General features: G+C 43.8%; 1 protein-coding gene across 6 annotated transcripts in view; it reads left to right on the top strand.

Annotated features, from left to right (window-relative positions):
- The first annotated feature begins 20,382 nt into the window (after positions 1–20,382).
- Positions 20,383–24,399, top strand: part of ANKS1B (ankyrin repeat and sterile alpha motif domain containing 1B) — a 730,881-nt gene continuing 726,864 nt past the window's right edge. For all 6 annotated transcript variants that reach the window (XM_026648981.1, XM_026648980.1, XM_026648979.1 and 3 more), the window contains exon 1: positions 20,383–20,516. In XM_026648981.1, the coding sequence (XP_026504766.1) occupies positions 20,383–20,516 (134 nt within the window). The remainder of the gene's footprint in view (positions 20,517–24,399) is intronic.

Here is a 24,399-nt window from a genome sequence, read left to right as displayed (position 1 = left end):
AGTCAAGAACTAATCAGCAAGTATCCTTCTCTTTCTCTGTTTGGAGACAGGCTAGTCCATTTTATCAACAAATGGGAGACACATTACATCAGACAAATGGATCTTAGAAATTATAGAAAAGGGCTAAATCATTCAACTTAGAAATGACCCTCTTTCAATTCCCCCTACCAACCCCTTTTCAGAGAACCTTCTTACAAGACTATTCTACTTTCAGAAGTGCAAAAATTGCTGCTGCAGGTGCTGTTGAGAAGGTATCCCATCACCGGAAGGGTCAGGGGTTTTATTTGAGATACTTTCTAGTACAAAATAAAAGATGGGGTGCGGGTGTTTGTCCAATTTTAGATTTAAGGAATCTGGACAAATACATTTGGGAGTTTTGATTCCCTATGTTATCTTTGGCCCCCATAATCCTTTCACTTTCAACTCTCTGGATTGGTTTGTGACTCCTGTTTAAAGGATGTATATTTTCATGTTTCTATTTGACGAAGTCATCGAGAGGACCTTCATTTTGTGGTAGCAGGATGCCATTTCCAGTACCAGGTGCTCCCATTTGGTCTATCCATAGCACCGAAAGTATTCACAAAGTTTCTCTCTATGGTAGCTGCTCATTTGAGAAAGCAGAGTATTTTTTGTTTATCCATATTTAGACAATTGGCTGTTGAATACTATTGTTTGTGACCATCTAGTAAGCCACATTGCCTATACAACCACTCTTCTTTCAGCCCTCGGACTACTTATGAATGTCAAAAAGTCAAATCTCTGAGTTGGACAGAGAATTTTATTCATAGATTCCATATTGGGCTTGGTAGCAGAAAAAGTCTTTTTACCAGAGAACAGCTTATTTAAAATAGTGCAATATGTTTTAAACATTCAAATATGTCAAATTCAGAAAGTAATTTTCTTCCTGGCTCTAATGGCAGCTACTACTTATGTGACTCTATTTGCACATCTCAGAATGGGGCCTGTGCAGCTTTGGATGTCTCAGGTCTACAAGCCAAACCTGGACAAACCTCAAATATGCTTTGAGATATTCTGGACTCGTTGATGTGCTGGTCAGTCAGAGCAAATGTCCTCAGAAGCATCCACTTCAATCCCTCTTCACCATTTGTGAGGGTAAAGCAGATGCATCGAACTGTGGTGGGGATGGGTGGGCAGTGCATCTGTGTCATCATACAGTTCAAGGTCATTGGGCTTCTTAGGAGAGGGGCTTACATATAAACGTCTTGGAGTTAAGAGCCATTCTTCTGGCCCTCAGATCATTCCTCCCATACATACACAGGAAGATTGTTGAAGTAGTGATGGACAATACATCCTCTATAGATTACATCAACAAATGGGAGTGCTCACTCTGCTCAGCTATGGTGCAGACAATCAGACTCGGGACTGGTGCGTCCTCCCCTACCTTTACCCAGCTCCCTGCAGTTAGCAGGACAGAACAACATGATTACAGATCATCTCAGCAGGGACAGTTCTCAAATAAAGGATCAGGTCACCCACTGTGATATGTTCACTACGAGCCTTAAAAAGGAAATGTCACCTCATCTCTTTGAGAGCAGGAAGAGACAATCAATCCATCTCGATGCTTTCCTTCTGCACTGGGGAAGGTGCTTTCTGTATGCTTTTTTCCCCCTTTCTGTTGATCCAGAAAGTGGCCAGCAAGATTCTTCAAGACAGAGCAAGGATAACTCTGATTGCCTTGGGTGGGCCACATCAGTAGTGGTTTATGGATCTGCTTCAACTGCACAATGGGGTCCTCATTACATCTTCCTCTGTCTCAGTAGCTGGGCAGGATTCTTATCCAGATCTGCAGTCCCTTCACCTGACAGCTCGGACAATCGGACTTCGACACAGTCTACTCTTGAACACACACATTCCTCCTTGGTGCAGAATGTGCTACTTAATTCTAGAAAACAGTCTACCAGAAAGTGTTATTTTTTGAAATTGTCCAGTTTTGTGTATTGGATGCAGAGACAATCCAATTCTTGCGTAACATGGTTACAAAGTTTATGAAGGGATTATCTAATATATATCCCCCTATGATGGCATATTTTCCCAGCATAGGCCCTCAGTGGTAAATCAGATGGAGAAGTAACTATCAGAATTAGACATGATCTGATGAAAAATACTAGCATTTGAAACAAAACAAACTGACTCAGAATCTAGAGCAAGGATAGCAGAAGAGAAAAACAATGGCAGCAGGATAGAAAAACAACAGATCACTATTCTAATTTAGGGATCTAATTTAGTAGCCAGGGAAGCATAAAGCAACCACTGGGGTGAAGAAGTCTCTGGTGGTGCACCCTGAAAGGTGGGCAGGATTTGAACTGTCAGGGAGAGAGTTCTGTGGTGGAACATAGTAAGGGAAATAAGAGACTTAAAAGGGAAAGGCTGAGGAAGGCGGAAGTTGATTTAAGTTCATACTTTTATGCTAGGACTTTGTTAGGGCCTTCCAGGGGAGTGCCCTAATGTAGGGATAATACACCCTTTTTCTTTTTTTCAATAAGTTAATTCCCTTGTTTTCCATGAGTTGCCCCGTGTAACCTTTGGTTGTCCTATGATATCTATTCTGCCTTTTAACAGAGAGAGAGAGAGAGAGAGAGACCCCACCCTTTTTGGTGCCATGTGCAGCCCAAGAAGTGGGCTGGGTGCAAAAATTCAGTTGGCTGTCAGGTCGCAGATCGCTGCTCAGGGACAGCTCGGGTGGAGCAATCAAGATGCTGCTGTCTATTCCACCACTTCAGAGGCAGACTAGGCCCTTGAATTGTACTTACCCATACGCACTGCCCATTATAGAGGCAGCATACTGCACTCACTCTGCCCAACTGGGGTAGTTTGCTCAACCTCTGGAAGAAGAACAGAAGGCTAGGAGAAAAACTTATCTTGTGAAGGGATGTAGTGCAGCCACCTGAGGTCCACCGGAGGAGCCGGAGCCTAGCTGTACCTGGATATTGAAACGTCCGGAACTTGGAAGTTGGGTGATTGTGAAACCTTATCTCCCCGCCCCCTCTTTCTCTCCTCTTTTATCCCTGCCACTATCATTTGCTTGTTAGGGACTTGGTAACCGCCAAACTTATTATCTTTGTTATTAAGGTGTTAGTTAATAAATGTTATCTGGTTTACGTTATTTACCTGTCAGTTTTGATTCTAAATACACCCGGAGACAGATACAAAAGGGTTTGATCCTGTAAAAAGGGGTGGGATTTGGGGCCTAGGTTTCATTTCTCCCCTGAATGTTATACATTTTAAGTGGCCTGTCTGTAACACTACGAGTCCTAACCCTGAAAGAAGGATCAATGTAGAGAGGTTGTGGGGAAGAAGCCTGCCAAAGGCTTTGTAGGAAGGAGCCCAGGAAGATAGTGGAGATGTTGACTGCTGTTTATAGGGTCTCTGGGCTGGAACCTGTGTAGTGAGATGGCCCAGGTTTCCCTACCAGCCACTGGCAAGTTGGTATGAGTCCAGAGAAGGGTACAAGGATGTTGAAAGCCCTGAGGCAAGAGTGTGAGAACCAAGGGCCCAGAGTTGGGATCAAAGACCATCATGTTGAGGTTATTGGACTGTTTTATGTTGGATTTTCTGCTACCCCAGAACGGATGGACTAAATCATTACATACCCAGAGGGACGAGTTAAGGGAAGAGAGACCAATTCAGTGATGATACAACTGTCAGCAGGAGTGCCATACAGGGACAGAGCCACCATGCCACACCTGGCCACAAGGATGCACTCCTCCAGTGAGTGAGCACCTTCACAACCTCTTTGAGGGATCCTGTCCCTCCTTGGGATCTTAATTTGCTGTCATTTACACTCAGAAAGCCGCTTTTTGAACCGTTGGCTGAGTGTTGTTTGTATTATTTATTTATTGAGGTAGCTTTCATTATTGCCATAATATCAGCCAGAAGAGCAAGTGAGTTAAATGGCTTGATGGCTGATCCACCATTTACATCTTTTCATAAAGATAAGATGGTTCTTAGATCTGATCCAAAGTTTTTGCCAAAAGTAGTTTCTGAATTTCACATCAGACAATTAATTTGCCAGTATTTTTTCCCCAAGGCCACATACTGAAAACATGGAATCTGTTTTACATATTTTGGATGCAAGAAGAGTTCTTGCATATTATTTAGACCGAACTACAAGTTTTTGAAAATCATCTGGATTGTCACTTATGCTAAGAATCACATGGGTCTTTCCCTAGACTGTTTCTAGATGGATTAAACAATGTTGAATGTGACACATTAGCAGAAACTCCTGTACCTACAATGGTATGATCTCAATCCACCAGAGCTGTGGTCGTATCTTTTGCTTTCCTTAAGCAAGTCCCTATTGCTGAGATTTGCAGGGCAGCAACCTGGAGTTCTGTCCACATGTTCACTAAACATTACGCTCTCCATTTGGCTTTAAGGACTGATGCTAGATTTGGTATGCAATCTCTATTCGGTTAGGACTGTGTTTCCTCCTCCAGCTCATTTTCGGCACTGCTTATCAAACTGCCCATAAATGAGAATATGCAGAGCCACTTGAAGAAGAAAGTAAGGTTACTTACTTTTAACCCGAGTTGTTTGAGATGGCTCTGCATATTCACAGTTCCCTCTCTCATTCCCCTCTCTCTCCAAGTTCTTTCTCTGGGTTGGCAGTGGATGGTGGAGGACTCTGTATCCCCTTATATAGTCTTGCCCTCACAACATTCAGAGATGCTGAGGGGAGGCATAAGAAGGGAGCACAAGCTCTCTAATGGATGCTGGTTGGAGGTTGTTCTACTGGTTGGCATGGCCAGGTGGCGAAATACCCATAAGCGTGAATATGCAGAGCCATCTCAAAGAACTCCGGTTACAAGTAATATTCATATAATCTTTCAACAAATTTTAAACCACTTTACGCAAAATAGGAAAAGGGTGTTAAACAGCTCAGTCAAAAAGTGCACAGTCAAACTGTACACCAAATTCTGAGGGCCTCCCTCAGGAAAACACATTTCTATCTATCTGTCTAGGTTCATATATGAGCCTCATCATCATTGTATCTGAATGCTATTAAATCTGTGAGAGTTTGCCTGAGTAAGGAATGAGTAAGGGCTTCAGGATTTTACCCAATGACAATAATCAGTGATTTAAAAACAGTGTCATCTCGTACCTTATGATGAATGTATGAGACACACACAATCTACAACTCGTATAGTAAGCAGTAGCCCACTCCAGAACAACAAAAGCTTCAGTGAGCATATCACTGCCGTGATCCTCACTTAATTGGCTCTCCAGTCACTTTGGCACCAAATGCAAAGTTCTGGTCCTAGTCATCAAGACCTTAAATGACGTAGGACCTACATAAGTCAGAGACCACCTTCCTATCGGTGAACCCCATCCTTACCAAGCATCCTGCACTTTACAAAGATGGTACAGTTGGAGAAGCTCTGGGTCAGCCTGTTGGGCATTGGAGGCAGAGCATTCTCATTGATAGAGACCTTGCCTGAACAATAGCCAAGACCCACCTTTTCACTAAACCAGTGTGCTTGATTGAAGTATTTGGGAAATCTCTACTCAAGTCAACAGGGCTGGTTCATATTCATTACCCTTTGTTGGAATGACAGACTAAAATTATGAGGTTGTACCATCCAGTGGGCTACTGAACAGTACAAGATGCACATTATTGGGGGGAAAGGCTGGGACTGAGGGATATGCAGGTGTCTCCCTGTATTTATTCATGGATGCCTGGGCATAGCATTCATGTATTCAGCTGGGCGTAACTTTACATGTTGGTGGCTGTGAGTGAACAGATCCAGGAGGGGTTTGCTGTTCTCTAGCAAAGCAATGTAATGGCCATGTGATTATATGCTATGCAGATGTGTACTAGGGACTTTATAGAACAAGTAAAGCCAAGGTGCCTTCCTTGAGATTTTAGATGTGAAGAGATTAAACTTTCCTCTTATCTTACGGGCTAGAACGTCAGGTCAAGATGAAGGCATATTAACATGGTGATGAGGAAAACTTACACTGCTATTGCTTGTGCTGTGTATCTCCTCTGTACATCCATAGCTAACCTTCAGTCTCCATGATAGAAGGCCAGATGCTCAATCCCATTAGGCTTGCTGCACACCGCTCTTGGGGCCAGATCCTCAGATGGTGTAAACTGTCATAGTTCCAGTGAAAGAAGCTATGACAATTTTCACCAGCTGAAGATCTGCCCTACTAGCTGTACAAAGCAGATTTAAAATTAGCTTAAGTAGCCAGCTGAGGATTCGCCCTGTGTAGAGGAATCTTCTAGTGATGTAGAGCCATCATAGCCAGCTCTTTTCCATTTTCCCAGCCATCTCCCAAGTATAAGGGCGTGTCATGGGCATGGCTGAAACTCTGGGGGTGTGGTCAAAGTGCATCTGTGATCCAGCAAAGGCTTACTTGCCAGAACAACAGGACTAAAGCAGCTGAGTGTCACTTAGAGCAGTCCTGAGGCTTTTTTTAAATTAAGGTGCATGTTGGACTGACCCTAAGATCAGGCGTCATAAAGGTGACTGAGAGTCACACCTCTACACAGGATACCATGCCAAAGAGAGCTTGGCCAGGCCCAGGAATCTACTCCAGATTAGCTAACTTCTACATTCTTGCTCTTTAAAAAAAATTGCAGAAATTAGAAAAGACTTATTTGATCATCTAGTTAATTACACAATCTGTGCAGGATGGTTCCTTATTGAATATTTGCTATTGCTTTGCCCATGCTAGTTTTGAATACTTCAGATGATGAGATTTCTACCATTTCCACTGAAAGACTATTCCCAACTCTCACTGACACACTTTTGGAAGTTTTCCTAATTTCATTTTGCATTTTTTCTATTTTAGATTTTTTCCCATTATTCCCAATTATACCACCTTATACCATATAGAGAGTTATGTCCCTTCCTTAATCAACATTAACCAAAATGTATACTTTTGAATCTTTCTTCATAAATCAACAGTTCCCTCACTCCCAGTTCCTGACTCATTTTGGGTCAAGTGATGCCCATAAGGCACAGTCTTGCATGTGGTGAGGTATCAAGCCACACCCTTTGCAGTGGGGGCTTTAAAAAGATTCTGCCTCAAGGGTTTGTGTACAGAGAAATTTGGTGTACTAACCACCATCTGGTCATCTAAGCACATGTCCAGACATTCAAGTGCACCCAATGGCGATCACTCCACCCTGTGGATTAGACTTGATTTGAGCAAGGCTAATAACCATGTAGTTTTCCACTATCTAGTCTCCACCAGTGGAGAGGCAGTGAGGATGGGAATCACTGGCAAAATAGCCCTAGCTGTGCAAAGAGTCCTTTTACTACCATCCCACAGTGCACCAGTTACTGCTTAGGTGGCTTGTCTGGTCTCCTTTGAGTACTCTGCTATGCAGGTATCATGTTTGTCCAAATACATTTCTACAAATAGTGCCGCACACACCAAGAATCTCATGTGTGTTCTGTCTTGATGGTAATCTATTTATTCAGCTCTGTTCTATGCCATTCACTGCTAGCATGTCTCATGGAAGGCTTTCCTCTGAATGTACATCCAGCTGGCCAAAAGCTGATGTGTGGCATGGGTGCACAGATTTAAAATGGAAGACAAGCCGGGGACAAAATGTTTTTAAGTCACATAGAAACTGCAATGTACCAACTGAAAATACAGGAGATTTGTATTGCAATAAGCTACATATTGGGTAAGTTTTTACAGTATACTGTATGTCAGCCCATGTGCTGGACTGAGGCTTTTAATCAGCATGCTGCTCTTACCTACCAGCAATCACATTTCATTCTGCATTTCCATTTAATGCATGAAAAATAGTCAGGCATATTCTGAGAGCAATGTAATGTAAAACTAGCACAGCACATGAGGGCTGTGGGAATAATTATACTGTTCATTCGACCCGCTACAATACACCAAATGCATGTAAAGAAATCTAGTGGATATGCTCATTAATTTTAGCCTTTATTATTTAGGCAAAATTGCATAAGGTACAGCATGGCTGATGGAGACACCATTGCTACTTACATCAGTGTTACCCCATCAGTTCACTTCCCAGTGGTTCAATTCTCTAGTGCAGGCACAACCATGGAGCTCCAGGGCATGCAGGAACAGCAAACTCACTACTATTAGAGCCTTATAAGGAATGCAGCACATTTCCCATTGTATGTTTAGCCAGCTCTGCTCGCCAATATTTGAGGAAACAGGGCCCTGACTCTTCTCTTTGGGGTGTCTTGAGCCACAATGGGCACACACAAAGAATAGCCTGCAATTGCATCCTGCTGCTGTGTAGGGTTACAAGGGTAGGGGGGGAAATTTTCTTACATGCCTTCCTTGCTTGTACACCTGGAGGAGGGCATAATTTGAGCTGTTTGTTGAATTCCCTCCACCCTTCTGATAATGAGGTGCCCAGAACTGAATGTGAATTCAAGACATGGTCTAATTAGAGCTGTATAAACAGAAATTATTATTTCCATGCTCCATTATATAACACTTCTGGGTATACCATCAAAATGGCATAGTTTTTTCCCCATATGGTATTGCAAATTGTGAAGGGACACGCCCTCACTCTGGTGGAGAGGAGTCTAATGAGCTCTTCTGGGCCTGTTCAGCTCTAAGAAGGCACACCTGCAAGGCTTGTTCTGCCTGGAGGGGGGTGAGTTTAAGAAGGGAAATTCTGCCAGCTGAAAGGAAGACAGAAGCAGGCCTCACTTATCCTGAAGCCACATGGTGCAGCTGCACTGCAGTGCTCCCCAAGAGGAGGGGCTGGAGGTATACCCCATTAAAAGACAATAAACCTGCTGATTGACTAAACCCAAAGGGTGGAATCCAGGAAGACTACCTGATAGCCAGACTTTCTTTGTTTTCATACTGAGCCCCCTCTCTCATAAGGGAAACAGAGGGGCGAGGAACTCTCTTTTGTCTATTTGTTTTATTCAGAGAAGCCCTCGTGTGCTACGAATCTGGAGGGGTAACATTATAAACAACTGGAAGCAGGGTCTGCAGGGAACCCAGGAAGCCCCTGACCCCCATAAATGGCAGAGAATGCTGGCATAAACATGCCTTATACAAAGGGTTAAAATAAAGCCTTAGAGGGGATAGAGCTCAGCTGCTACATGCAAGATGGAACCGGAGTGGTGGTAAGTGGTTAGTGGAGATGCAGCAGCAACAACAGTTCCAACAGCAATTCCTGCAACAGTGGACCACGCAGCATTAGATTCAGACCACACAACAACAGCTACTGAAAGAACTGATGGCCCAGCAGCAGGAGTTTCAAAAGGAAATCAGATAGTGACGGCCCTATGGCCTCAGGGTGGCCCAATGGGTCATGCTTCCGCCAAGGGGGTTCTCCCGCCAGTGCCAGTGAAGCTAACCAAGATGGAGACAGATGATGACCCTGAAGCCTTCTTAGTTACATTTGAGAGGGTGGCAGTAACAGACTGGTAGCCCCCAAAACAATGGGCTTTGATTCTGGACCCATATTTTATGGGTAGTTTTTATGGGTCCAGTGCACGTGGCCTGTTGTGATCTGGACTTGGAGAGGGAAACCTACTACAAACAAGTAAAGTCTGCCATTTTGGACTATTTGGATATTTCCAAAGAGACCCACCATCAACAGTTTAGGGCTGAGATCTACCCCAAGGGGGCAAGACCTCTTTGTAGCACAACTCTTGAGAGAACACTGTTGGAAGTGGCTCCATTTGGAAGAACAATCGAGGCCCTCAGTGGCCAAGACCATTGTGACAGAATAATTCCTAAAGATATTACCCACAAAAGGCAGAAAGTGGGTACTATGGCAGCATCCGGGAATGTTATCAGAAGCAGTAAGACTAATGGAGTATTTTGAGAAGCCAAAGGATCACTAGAGGCAGAATCACACAAGCATCAGCAAGGCAGGGGACAGAATGGAAAGTGACCTGGGAGGGTGAGCCAGCATCATTAACAGGGGCCTGACCCTGAAGGAGTCCTTCCAGATGGTCAGACCACCCCTTAAACCAGAAGTAGCCCCAGGGAGGCAAGGCAGTCGGGCACAGATACAACACTGTTAGTGGGCTGGCCAGGCACCTCAAAGGGAGCAGGACTCACAGATCAGGGTCCAGCTCACCCTCACCTAGGAAAGGTGCCAGCAGTGCCAGCCCATTAATGTGCTATTCCTGTGGACAGACAGACACATAAAGTGGGAATGCCCTCTTTTGAAATGTGAATATGCTCAGGGATGGATGGCAGAAATCCGGGCATGGAAAGACTTTCCTTAAGTTGATGGTACTGGTGAGGGTCCAAGGGAAGATGGTTCAAGGACTCTTGGATTCTGGCTGCAGTCAGACGGTGGTTCAGGCCTCCATTGCGTGGGGTGACACCATTCATAAGAATACGATCCACCTGAAATGTATACATGGTGATGTCAAAACATACCCGAGCCAGCATCTAAAACTGACAGTGGGAGCCCATGCTGCAGTGGTAGCGGAGTCCTAGCTGAAAAATTGGCCTACCCCATAATCAGAGGCCAGGACTGGCCCTTTTTCTGGCAAGTCATTAATGCACAAGCCTGGGTAGTGAGCGAGAATGCAGGGCCATTGTACAGCCAGTGCCCCAGAGCTTGGTGAGCTTTGGGTAAGCCGATGACCCTGAAGGAATGTCCTGAGCAATGTCACCACTGACTACCCCAGGGAAAAAAGAGGTAACTAGTCGGGACTTGGACACTCTCCTACAGAGTGGGAATTTTGTCCAAGAACAGTGCAACAACCCTACATTGAGCCATGCATATGAACAACTGGGCTTCATAAAAGATGAGGTAACAGAGCCTCACTAACGAGCAATATCTGCACTTTTCACTCAAGAAAGAGTGCTTGTGTCAAATTGAAAGGGATAAGAAAACTGGGGTGGTGAGGGCCAAGTTACTGGTGCTGCATGGGTACCACTGGGCTTTATTGCAGCTTGCGCACAATATCTCATGTGCTGGACACCTGGGGAGAGAGAAGACATTGCCTTGGATATTATCCCAATTCTACTGGCTAGGCATGCATCATGAGGTGAGAGAATGTGGTTCCTCCTGCTCAGCTAGCCAGAAGTAAAGGGATCCCTAAGGCATCCTTGGTTTCTCTGCCCTTGATTGAGACACCCTTCAAGAGAATCAGAGTGGACATGGCTTGGCCCCTAACATTGGGGCATCAATACATATTAGTGATTGTCGACTATGCAACCAGGTACCTGGAGGCTGTGCCTCTGCTCTTCGCAAAAGCTATGGTGATAGCTCCAGAGTTCTTGAAGCTCTTCTCACATATGGGATTTCCCCGCAAAATATTAACAGATCAAGGGATTAACTTCACCTCCCAGCTGGTAAGTGAATTATGCTCCCTTCTGAAGGTTGAGACCCTGAAAAACTCAGCATGCCACCCACAGACCGACAGCCTAGTTAAGCAGTTTAATAAGACGTTGAGACGCTTTGTCAGTAACAATCCCAAACAGTGGGACTGGCTACTCCCACCACTCCTGTTTGCCATAAGGAAGGTCCCACAAGCCTCTACAGGATTCTTCCCATTTGAGTTGCTTTATGGTGACCAACCATGAGTAATCTTGAACGTGTTGCAAGAAGGCTGGGAGGAACAAGATGTGGGGGCTTTAAGTGCAACCCAGTATGTCTTACAATTAAGGGAACAACTCATAAATATATGGCTATTTGCCAGAGAGAATTTGAGAAAGGCCCAACACACACAGGAAAGAAATAATAGAGGAGCATGACAACGGACTTTCCACCTGGCTGATCATATCCTTCAGCTACTACTCTCAGCTGAATCTAAATTAATGGCTCTATGGCAGGGTCCATTTGAAGTGGTCCGGCAGATAGGGCACATGGACTATGAGATAAGACTACTAGGAGGAGAAAGGAAACCAAAATCTATCATGTGAATCTTCTCAAACCTTGGAAGACATGGGAAGCTCTGCTGATAACTCCCTCTCCGACAGGCCCTGAATTAGGACCCCAAGTCCCTGCAGCCAAGAACCAACATAGTACCAGGGGGTGAGGGGCTCTCCCCATGCAAAGGAAGCAACAACTTCAATTGACCAAGGACTTCGCAACAGTATTCTCCACCTGCTCAGGGAGAACGCAGTTGGTCCAACATCACCTAGAAACCACCCCATGCCAGCTAATCAGGGAGAACCCTAGACCACTGCCACAGAGGATGTGGGGTACAGTCTGAGAGGAAGTGCGAGAGATGCTGGAGATGGGAGTAATTGTAAATCCAAAAGTGAATGGAGGAGCCCCACCAAACGGTTTGGTTCGGTTCTGCATTAGCTTTAGGAAGGTTAATTCCATCTTGAAATTTGACACATACCCAATGCCAATGATAGATGAGTTACTAGAGTGGCTGGGACCAGCAAAATGCCTGAGCTTTGTCAACTTAATAAAAGGTTACTGTCAGAACCCTTTATCCCATTGTTTGAAAAAGAAAACAGCTTTTTTCACTCCTTTCAGACACTTCCAATTCAAGACTATGCCTTTCGACCTGCACGGAGCTGCCAAGACTTTCCAACAGATCATGAATAGGATCCTCAGCCCCCACCATCAGTATGCCTCAGCCTACATGGACAACTTTGTCATCTATATTTCTACCTGGGAAGACCACATGCAGCTAGTAAAGGTGGTGTGAAAAGCCCTGAAAGTGGGACTAATGGTCAACTCTGCAAAATGTAAGTTAGTAATCTATTTGGGGAACTGTGTAGGAAGCACCTGTATGAAACCAGTGGTCAACAAGGTACAGGCCTTAAATTACATTCCCCACAAGAGGCAAATGAGGCGTTTTCTTGGCCTTGCAGGATATTTCTGGAGGTTTATCCCCAGTTTCACCTCAATCGCAGGCCCTCCTTATGGACTTCATAAACGGCAACAACTCTAAGGGTATGTCTACACTTACCGGGGATCGACACTGCGGCAAATGATCCACCGGGAGTCAATTTAGTGGGTCTAGTGAAGACCTGCTAAGTCAACTGCAGATTGGTCTCCCATTGACTCCAGTACTCCACCGGAATGAGAAGCGTAAGGTAAGTCGACAGGAGAGTTTCTCCCATCGACCCAGCACAGTGTAGACCCCGCAATAAATCGACCTAAGCTATGTTGACTCCAGCTGCGTTATTCATGTAGCTGGAGTTGCGTAACGTAGGTTGACTTAGCCCTGTAGTGTAGGCCAGGCTTAAGAAGATCCAATGGGATGAGAAATACAAGGAAGCTTTTGGTAAATTGAAAACATGTGCTCTTCAGCCCTGATTTTTTCTGAGGGTTCACACTGCACACAGGTTTCTCGGATGTTGGACTCAGCGCTGTACTCTCACAAGACTTCAGAGAAGGAGAACACTCAGTCCTATATGTAAGCAGAGTCTGGATGAGCTCCCCCCTGACATCTAGTGGTGAGCTGTGGAAAAAGACTTCAGTAGCTGATCTCTTTTGCGTGGACACACCCACAGTGCCTAGGTACTAAGCATGATGGGACTGCTTGCCCAAATGATCACTTGTAGCTGGTGTTGGATCCCCAGTCTCCTTGTTATTGGGGCAGGAGTAATAAAAGGTTGCTATCCTTGTTGTGTGAACCGAGGGCAGCAGAACTGTATCTGGCATACCTCAATGGAGGGACTCACCCTCAACTGAACAGCACTTGCTAGGCAGGGGACATGGGTTCCAAAGCCCAATGAGTTGAGAGAGGGTGGGGACAGGTACTTGCAGCTGGTGGTATGGGCCCTGGACACCATTTGACTGTTCCTCTCTCCATGGTATAATAAAAGACCTAATTTAGACTCAATTGAGGGTCTTGTTATGTGCTGCAAAGCTGAAATCACTGATACCTAGCTCTAAATATTAGACCTATGTTGGAACAGTGTCTCTATTGCAAGAGACTGCCCCACTAACAGCTGAAATCACTGAGAGCTGTGTTAAGTGTGTGTGGGGGGGCCCTGAAGACATCTTGGCGAGTGGGCAGAGAAGTGTGACAAGTGGCTAGTGGGGGGTTAGTGGAGAGGTGTGACCAGCAGGGAGGATGGTGGAGAGGTGTGGCAAGAGGCCAGCAGAGAAGCTGATGGAGAGGACCAGAGCAGAGCCCCGCAAAGGTGTGGCAGGCGATGAGCAAGTGCCCAAGCAGTGCAGCGTGTAAGGTGCCTCCTTACCCCTCCCCCCCCCCCCCCGCCTTCCAGAGTGGGAGGTGAACTCTGCAGATGAACCTCTGAACTCTGGGGCTGCACAGGCCAAGGACAGCAACTGTGACTAGGGTACAGAGAAGGGATGGGCACGTTAAGGGGACTTTTGGGTTGCTGGACTTAAGACCATGAGGGGAAAAGGACACTGCCTAACTTACTTGGGGGTAGGTCTTTTGCTCATGGTTTGTGTTTATGCGCCCTAGTTGCAGTGTTTTCCCAAATTAATGCTGAGTTAATTTCTTTCTTTTATTAAAAGGTTTTGCTACACTCAGACTCTGTGCTTGCGAGAGGGGAAGTATTGCCTCTTAGAGGTGCCCAGGGGGTAGTGTGTAATCGTCCCAGGTCACTGGGTGGGGGCTCGAGCCAGTTTTGTGTTGTATTGTTGAAAAGGAAACCCTAGATACTGAACCCGGCCCTTGTTGCCGCTGGCTTCATCTGGCAGAAGGGTTACATATACTTGAGTAGGAAGCTGTTTCCTAGAGAAAAGGCTTACTCAATTATTGAAAAGGAGGAATTAGTGATTAAATGGGCTGTGGTTTCCCTCAGGTATTACCTGTTTGATAGCCCTTTCTCCCTCATCACAGATCATGCTCCCCTATACTGGATTCACACCATGAAAGGCATAAACGCACATATAATGCAATGGTACTTTGCACTACAACCTTACAATTCCGGAGTACAACACTGGGCAGGAAAGGACCATGCTAATGCTGATTTCTTTTCATGAGAGATCAGGGATGGAGACAAACCACCCCAGAATTCCCTTTCCAGCTTGAGGGGTGGAGTATGTGAAGGGAAATGCCCTCACTCTGGTGGAGAGAATTCTAATGAGCTCTTCTGGGCCTGTTCAGCTCTAAGGCACCACCTGCAAGGCTTGTTCTGCCCGGAAGGGGCGGGCTTAAAAACAGAAACCCTGCCATAGGAAGGGGGAGTGAATGGGAGGAGAGCTGCTCCACCTCAGAGACTGCTGACAGCAGAGACCCACCCACCAAGAGGGAGACAGCAGCAGGCCTCACTGCTTCCGAAGCTGCACGGCGCAGTTGCACTACAGTACAACCCACGAGGAGGAGCTTGAGGTAGACCCCATTAAAAGTCAATAAACCCACTGACAGACTTAGCCCAAAGGGTCAAATCCAGGAAGACTGCCTGATAGCCAGCCCCTTTGCCTTTCTTTGTTTTCATACAGAGTCCCTTATAGAGAGAGTTTCTCTCTCGTAAGGGAAAGAAAGGGGAAAGGACTTTTCTTTTATCTGTCTGTTTTATTTAGAGAAGCCCTTGTGTACTACAAACTGAGGGGTAGAACATTATAAACAACTGGAAGCAGGACCTGGAGGGGACTTGAGGGAGCCCCTACCCCCATTTTTATCTTTGTTTGTTGCACTCAACCACCTGCACGGTAGGTCTCTTAAAACTATTGCTTTCTAAGTGTCTCCCTTTAAAAAATGGTTGTGGTTATTTTTCTCTAGCTGTATTAGCTGCATGTGTCTAATTTTAATTTAATCTAATTTCTCTAGGGGTCTGATCCAGCAAAGTGCTAGGTGTCTTATCCTGAGAGGTGCTGACCATTTTCATTTATTTTCTCTATGGAAGACAATCCAGCCATCTCATGGCACTTTCTGTGTTCTGTTTCGAAACCTGCTAGAAGAGCAGGGTGTATATACGAAGCTAGGCTTTGCTCACTGTGTATGGTGGTCATTTGGACCTCACTGTGCCTGTTTGGTTCCTTCATATTATGCTTGTTGTGAAGAGACAAAAACACACAATGCTTTTCAAAGTCTTTGGGGTGATATGCACCACCTTGGGACTGGAAGTATTTGGGGAGCAGCACCTTTAATACCTTGGGCACAGGGGCAGGAATTGTCCCTGACCTCATCCAGGGTATGCAATGTTGGGGAGAGGGACAACAATAAATTTTTTTTCATTGCCAAAATTAACTTGATAGGTTGTTTAATTATTTGTAGCTGTCTTTCATAATGGCTGCCAGCACTCCTGATTGAGTTCTTTGCATTTCTTTATATAATCTTGTGTTGGAGAATTGATGAGACCTTACCTATTGAATCGTTAGTTTTAGTGATATGCTTATGTATTTTATGCAACTGTTTGTTTGATTTTATGTTATCTATAATTTTGCTTGTATATAAAGGGGAAAAAGGAGGGAGAGAGAGAGAGAACCCAATTTAATCTGCCTTCAAATTGATATATTAAAGGAAGAAGGGGAAGTCAAGGAATTATATTCTGTCCTGATGAGATAACAAAACTGTGTAATCGTGGCAGTGTAAAAACAATTAATAAAAAAAAAATGCCCCAACACACTTGTAACAGTGATATAATATATGGAGATATACCTATCTCATAGAACTAGAAGGGACCTTGAAAGTTCATCAAGTCCAGCCCCCTGCCTTCACTAGCAGGACCAATTTTGCCCCAGATCCCTAAGTGGCCCCCTCAAGGATTGAGCTCATAACCCTGGGTTTAGCAGGCCAATGCTCAAACCACTGAGCTATCCCTCCCTTGCACCCACCAGCCTCTGGCCCCAGCTGCCTCCTCCTTCAGCCCCCACATCCAGGGCTTAATGGATCCTGGGACTTGCTGAGAAAGGTGGTATTAACAAACATGCAAGTATCACTTTTCACAGTAGACTTACTAGCTGTCTGTGAAAAGTGATACTTGTATGTTTGTTAATATCACTTATCACTTTTCATAGCCTCCCAGGTAGCTACTAAGTATGCTGTGATATTAACAAATATACAAATATCACTCCTGAAGGGGAAGGCAGCATTATTTTGATTACTGAGTCTGCCAAAAACCCCTACAAATATAAATTACAATGATTTGGATGTGTATATTTCATTTTTTTCCCTAAAGTTAATTAAGTATTTTAGGGAAAAGTGTCAGTGCGGCCACCATTGAGAGTTGGTGGCTGCAGTTTAAGGCCACCAAAAGATTTGTTGTGAGAACCCCTGCCCTAGACACTTATCCATGTATAACCCTTCCATTACATAATTTGGCCCAAATTCCTTATCAACTTTTCTTTCTAATTTTTAGAATAATTATTTTATATTATATCTGCTAACACAACCTAATGCTCTGTTTGGATTTTTTTAGTGCTGCTGGACACTAGGCTGATGGCTTTAATGGGGCACATTCTGAACTCAGTTACATCCAAGGAATCACATTGAATTTGCCAGTGTCAATGAGGGCACAATTCGGCCCACTGATATTTCCACACTTGTCCTCTATTTTTTTTCCTGATCAGTCTCATGGATGGTATTTTCACTTAGCACATAGTCTGGGGGAAAATAAAATCTAAGGACTAATTATGTAACATTTGTTTACACTGAGTCATATTTGCCATCTGCTGGTTCAATCACCTAAACAATCCAAATTCTTAAAATCTGGTTGTTCCTTAGTATTTGCTCTGCTTCCAATCTTATTATTATCTGCAAACATGCACATTTTGGCCCTGATGTTGCAATGAGCACCACACAGACAGACCTCTGAGCCAGTGTGGAACCCCATTGACTTCAAGAGAGCTCAGCACAGATGGAAGAGCCTGCCAGTGCAGAGTTTATTGCAGGGTCAGAGCCTTTGTTTTCAGTACCTTCATACATATCATGTGCCACATTAGCCACTCAGATAGATGCAATCCCATTGCCTAATGGAACTAAAGGCTACATTTGGCCAGCCGTGTAATGGACAACAAGCCTAGATTTAGATGCTGGAATATGGGAGATGGGGGTTACTCCATTTATAATTACTTTCAATGTTGGAACTGGATGACTCAGGTGTTTGGTAATAAGCTCTGCATTTTATTATCTCTACTTCAGATTGATGGTTCAAATGTGACCCAGATCAGTTGTGACTAACTGTAAAGCTTAATTCATGTATTTATTTATACAAAAATAAACTTTAATGGAAACACTGTCCTGAGTAAAGGCTTGCAGAATCAGGTCCTAAAATGTATGTTGTTTATATCAAACAATGGTATGTATTCAGTCAGGAAGGCAAGAACTATAGAGAGTCTCCACACCTAATAATTAGATGCCCTATTAAGTGTTCTGCTACTATTCTGGGGGAAAACATGAGTCATCATTTCACATCCTAAAAAATTTAAAATATGTAAGATTCATTTTCTGGATAGAAACTGGATTGTATTTGTTTAAATATGCTGTGAACAGCTATATTTGCAGCATTATGGGTGGGCTGTGATTCCAAATGGTATATTTTTGCAGTTACTGGAGAGTTAAGCAAAGATATAAACTTAAATTCATTTTTTAAAAGTTCCAATGTAATTAACTAAAACATATGAAATAAAACAGTTATATGAGCTACTATATATGGGGAAAAAACATGGCTTCCTAGAAGAGTAGTATTCCCCACCAAGGACTTAATCCAACTCCTTTTGAGGTCAACGGGTAAATTTCCTTTGACTTTAACAGAAGCTGGATAAGGCCATGAGTACTTAATATGGTCTCCCTCAACATACTAACTTAATCTCTTGCCTACCATGATATGTTATTTTTGGTTGTTAACTAAGGCCTTGACCCTGCAAACACTTGCATGCATAAATTTACTCACGTGAGTTTACTGGATCAGGGCTTAATTTATGACCTGATCCTGCACCCATTGTTAATGGGTGCTTTGCCATTGCCTTCATTGCAGGACTTCTAAGGGGCGTTGTCTTATTTGCCTGTAACACCTGTGTTGCTACAGAAATAAATACTGAAGGTAATCTACTAAATCAGTTGGGGGTGAAAAGGCTATTAATTGGCTTTTCATATATAAACAGTATCAAAGAGTGCATTAGACAAGGATGAGCTAATGATTTGGGCAAGAGAGCAAATTTTCCATGTAACTCATAAAACTCACTGGAGTTGTGGAGAAAAATTACCCTAGCTGCCAAGGCGGGAGAAAAATCATCATCATGGAAGAAGCCTCCCATTAAAAACACTCAGTGTCAGCTCCACTAGCACCAGGACAGTGGAAGATCAAGTCTAAAGGGGCCCCAGTTCCATCAGTGTTCCCCCTCCTTTGACAAACGTCAGACAAACTCAGCCTGCTGACTCAATGAGAGAAATCCTGACCCCAATGAAGTCAGTGGGAGTTTTGCCATTATTTACCCCCCACCCCAATCTGCTGTGTGGCTCATAGCTATAGTGTCTCCCCTCCCCCCCCATGGGCTCATGTCTGAATCCCAGCGACCCCTCTGTCTGGGGTGTCTGGCAGGGAGCTGGATGTTGCCACCCCAACTCATGCGCTCTTTACCGTCGGTCCCATTTGCAATCCTGAGCCCCTTGCTCTCTCCCTCTCCCCACACAAGCGAGGCAGCCCCGCCCCACCACTGGGGGGGTGGGTGATGCTGCCCTCTGCCTCAGCATCACCTCGTCCCCCGCACTCCAAGCTCCAGGACTCACCCAGCTGCAGTTATCCCGAGGCCACAGCAAGAACCACCGCCCCTTCCCCTGACTGAGCTGCATCGGGAACACCTGCTTCTATCACCTCCGGTAGCGGTCACCACACAGAGCCACTGCCTACCGCTGTCTGTGACCCCTCCCCTCCCCTCCTTGCACGCCCAGCGCCTTGTCTTCAGCAGCCGGTAACGGTCCCGCCGCGCGTGGCCCCGCAGTGGAGCGCGAGGAGCTCTTGCTCTTGTTGCTGGGCGGGCCGCGCCAAGCGGCTGAGGGGACACAATCCCCAGCGCATCACTGGTAGCGGTACCAGCAAGGCGAGGCGCTGGGACTGAGGATCCGGGGAGGGGGTGGGACCAAACCCAGCCAGCCACTCAGAGAGAGAGATCTGTGTCTCCCCAGCAACGGGCCTGGCTGGCCAGGGCTGCGCCTCCTCCCTCCATCCCTCCCTGCTGGTCATTATCTCGTCTCTTCCTCCCCCCCACCCCCATAGGCTCGGAGCCCCCCTCACTCACCCTGCAGGCTGGGATTTGGTGTGTGTGTGGGAAGGTCTTTTATTGGCCTAATTTCCTCCCCCTTAGTCCCCCCCCCGCTTTCCTGCCACACTCCACCCAGAATTGAGCTAGTGTAACTAGGAGGTGATTCTCCTGCTCCCTCTTGCTGCTGCTCTGTAGGGGCTGCAGGGGTCTCCTCTCTGCCCAGATTTGAGGCAGGGCTTTTAGGCAAGGAGGAGATTATCTGATCGAGGGAGGGAATTTTTTGAAGGGGTTTAGCTATATCTATAGTATTTTGCGAGGGGGGAGGGAGTGTTTGGTTACTGACCATGGGGAAGGACCAGGAACTGCTGGAAGCTGCTCGCACTGGGAATGTGGCTCTCGTGGAAAAACTCCTGTCGGGGAGGAAAGGAGGGATCCTGGGCAGTGGATCTGGAGCTATTCCCCTATCCAGCTTACTGAGGTAGGGACATGATTCCCCAGCAGCTGCTAGGGATATTAACCTCCTCCTCCTCATCACCATCATCACCTCCCTCATCCTCATGCCTGTATTCTTCATAGTAACCATAAATTGTTCACTCTTGCTAACAACTACAATGTGTCAGTGTTTAAAGTCACAGCCATTCATTATATTAAAATAGTAATTTTGAATTCCCTGCTTTCAATGTGTCAGCAGGGTACTTGTTTCTGATATATTACTAGCATTGGTGCAGAATTTATGCATTTATTGGGTGGATTGCTTTGCACAATGGTGTAGTCACTCTCACGTTTTCTTTAGAATGTTATCTTTTCTTCTTTGAATGCTTTTTAAATATGTGATTCAGTTGTTAATAACAGAGAAGCTATTGTGTGTTTGTAGTTATATAGAAAAAGCCACAACTTACCCCACACTTTCACCCATAGTTATTACTGTCACATTTAGAAGAAATTAACCATACTATGATAATGAGTCTATAAAATGAAGAAAGTGAACCTTTTGATGGGAGGTCATCAACACAGAGTAGGTGTAAAACTTATGGAGCAGGTTAGGTAATAGCAGTGGTACTTTCAAGGTATCTGGATTTAGTGGAGTAAAATTGGGATACTGGTCATATCTAGCTGGAGTCAACTTTAGTCTTTAGTCATATGTCATGCAGTGTGTAACAGGGCTTTTGATGTTAAGTTTCATCATGTTGCAAGTGAGAAGTGCATTATCACAAGCATTTATGACATTTGACATTTTTCAAATAAGAAAAGGTCTGCAGCACACAATCTGCTGCCAGTGCTATACACTACACTAGACACAGCACAGCAAGGTAGAATGAATTGAAACACTATTGACCTAAAACTTGAACTAATCATTAAATGTGCTCTACTGGAAGAAAAGAAGCAGACCCAGATTAATGGAAATTCTTTAAATGAAAGGCAAGAAAGGTTAACTTACTTGAGATTCTATTGCCAGTACATCTCTATTTTCCAGGGCCCAAGCCACTTTATTTATATTACATGTGATATTCTCCATAGTAGGAATTGTAATATTCCTGTCAAATTATACCAATTTAACTCTATTTTAAATTTATTTTAAAATTGTTATGGCAATAAACAACAGTTTAGATACCCACACAGTTTATCAAAGTTCTGTGATGCCATAGTGGCCATAGCACAATTAACTTTTATTTAATTACTACTATGTTGGCCAAAGTTAAAATACATTTGTACAATTACTTTTGGTATTGTAATTGAATAGCCTGCTTAGCAAGAAAAATGTGAGACAATTGGTTGAATTTAAATGATAAGCATCACTTATTAAAATGTGATACATATTTCTTTGTAACAACATCATTTTTACCAGAATGAAGTTCATTTCAGTGCAATGATTATCCATTTATGAACCACTTCAACTGGATATATTTATGTAGTTAATTTTTTTAGAGCTGTCCCCTCTGCACTTCTGTTGCACTGTTACTTTCTTATTGTAAATCACAAGTCCTTTAAATCTCTGCAGGAAAATGTGTTTGCTTGTGTTTTTCTGATTATAGAAAATGGGTATATTAGGTTCATTTACAAAGTGGTTTGTGTAATGTACAAATGGATATAATAGAAAACTGGTTAATGTGTTATGGTAGTAATTGATTATTAGTGACAAAGTAAACATTTCATACTGTATAAAGTCAGAAATGTTCTTTCTCTACAGTAACAACAAGGAGTCTGGTGGCACCTTAAAGACTAACAGATTTATTTGGGCATAAGCTTTCGTGGGTAAAAACCTCACTTCTTCGGATGCATAGAGTGAAAGTTACTTTCTCTACAGTGGGCACCTTGGTTTGTTTTACTGTAATGAAAATAAAACTAGTATATTATTGTGACTATGAAACTTCTAATGTTATGTCTCAAAACAAAGCAATGGATAAGCATTTTAAATCTTTAAAAAACAAATAATTGTAAACAGGAAACTTTAAACAATTTCAGAAATAAAAATACAACATACAACAATTTAAAAAAAATTCTGAAAGAATTAAATAGTGAACTGATAGATACAAGTGCAAATCTATGGACTCAATCCTGCAATCACTTACTACTGGGCGTAGCATTTTCTACAGTGAATAGTACTATGACTGTCACCTGGACTACTCATAGTACACCTCTATCCCGATATAACATGATCCGATATAACACGAATTCGGATATAATCCGGTAAAGCAGTGCTCCGGGGGAGGTGGGGCTGCGCACTCCGATGGATCAAAGCAAGTTCAATATAACGCGGTTTCACCTATAATGAGGTAAGATTTTTTTGGTTCCCGAGGACAGCGTTATATCGAGGTAGAGGTGTAGTAAGTAGAGCTGAGCAAAATTTTTCAACCAAAACTTTTTTTGGTGAGAAATGTAGATTTGGCAACATAAAAACATTTTGCAAATTTGTGTCAGTTTTGCCACAACGTTTTGGTTTAAAAAAACCCAACAAAAACATTATTAAAATTTTTTTATTTCAACTTTTTTTTTAAATGAAATGTTTCAGTTTTTTAATTCTAAATGGCTTTTTGTTTAGATTTTTATTTTAGAAAAAATTAAAGTGTAGAAAACTCTTCAAATCAAAATAAAATATTTCAGGTCAAATGAAATGTTTTGTTTGACACAAAAATAATTTTTTACAACTTTTCAATTTGCCAAAAGTTTCAAAAAAATGCTTCGGGACCCCATCAGGCACTTACCCGCTGGGTTGCCCGGTAGAGCCTGGGGCCCACAAGTAGCAGCTCCGTGGTCCAGCCAGCCCTACTGTCTCCAGGGAAAGCAGAGAACAATTTGAATCAGCTCTGCCATCTAATTGGACTGCAGAGTGAGCATGTGACACCCCATCATCACTCCCTGATTGGAGGGGGAGGGAGTAGTGGAGACACATTAGGAGACACAGAGGGGTGGAGACGTCCCCCTGCAAACATCGCTGCTCGCCCCCTCCATCCCTGCACTACAGCCGGTGGAGCTGAGGCTGTACAAGCAGCCGCCCAGGGACACACTGTGCCCAACACCCCAGCTCAGCTGCCCACCCTCTGCTGGGGGGGGATCCAGCACTTATCTTTCTTATCAGATATAAATAAATGTTAATAGTTAACAGGTTTTTTATGATTTCATTCCCGTTTTCGTTAATATTGTAATAAAAAAATATGACAAATATATTGACTGTACACTTCAAATAGTACTGTACCGACACAAGCCTGCTACGATTTTATTATTAGTAAGCACTAGAGACACAGAAACGTACGGTAGATATGTAAGAAAATGTATAAAAATACTCACGTGTAAATTGCTGTTTTATTGAAACAACAATAATACAATTTGCTTTGTATGTGATCCGTAATCCATAAAGATCGAAGGTATCGAATATGAATAAAAAATTTTAAATACTTATTGCACTATTGTTAACTGCTTTTTACACAATTCAGAAACAATCTAAATTAGATTTCGTACATGTCGCCTATTTATAGTATCGTATTGTAAACAAGTCATTACACGCACATATTCCTGCCGATGCATGCTGGACTTCCCGACAATACGCGACATGCTCGCCTACCAACACTTGCTTGTTAAGCGCTGTTGGCGGACTTGACACCTGATCGGTTATAATTTGTGAATTTATTTGGAAAATAAAGTAATCACTACAATTTTAACTCTATGTTACACAACAGATGAAACATGTACGAATGGTTTTTCAAAATTTTCTTATATTCTCTTCTTTCTTTATGCTTCCACCGCCCCCTTATTTTTATTCAACACCCCCCCAATTGCACCCGAGGCTACTACTGCCCCCCTGGATCGTTCCAGCGCCCCCCAGGGGGCGGTATCGCCCACTTTGGGAACCTCTAATCTAGATT

The sequence above is a fragment of the Terrapene carolina genome, unplaced genomic scaffold, assembly GCF_002925995.2.
Source record: "Terrapene carolina triunguis isolate 2854851 unplaced genomic scaffold, T_m_triunguis-2.0 Scaffold68, whole genome shotgun sequence".
In the NCBI taxonomy this organism is placed as follows: Eukaryota; Metazoa; Chordata; order Testudines; family Emydidae; genus Terrapene; species Terrapene triunguis.
This window is presented reverse-complemented; position numbering and strand designations above follow the sequence as displayed.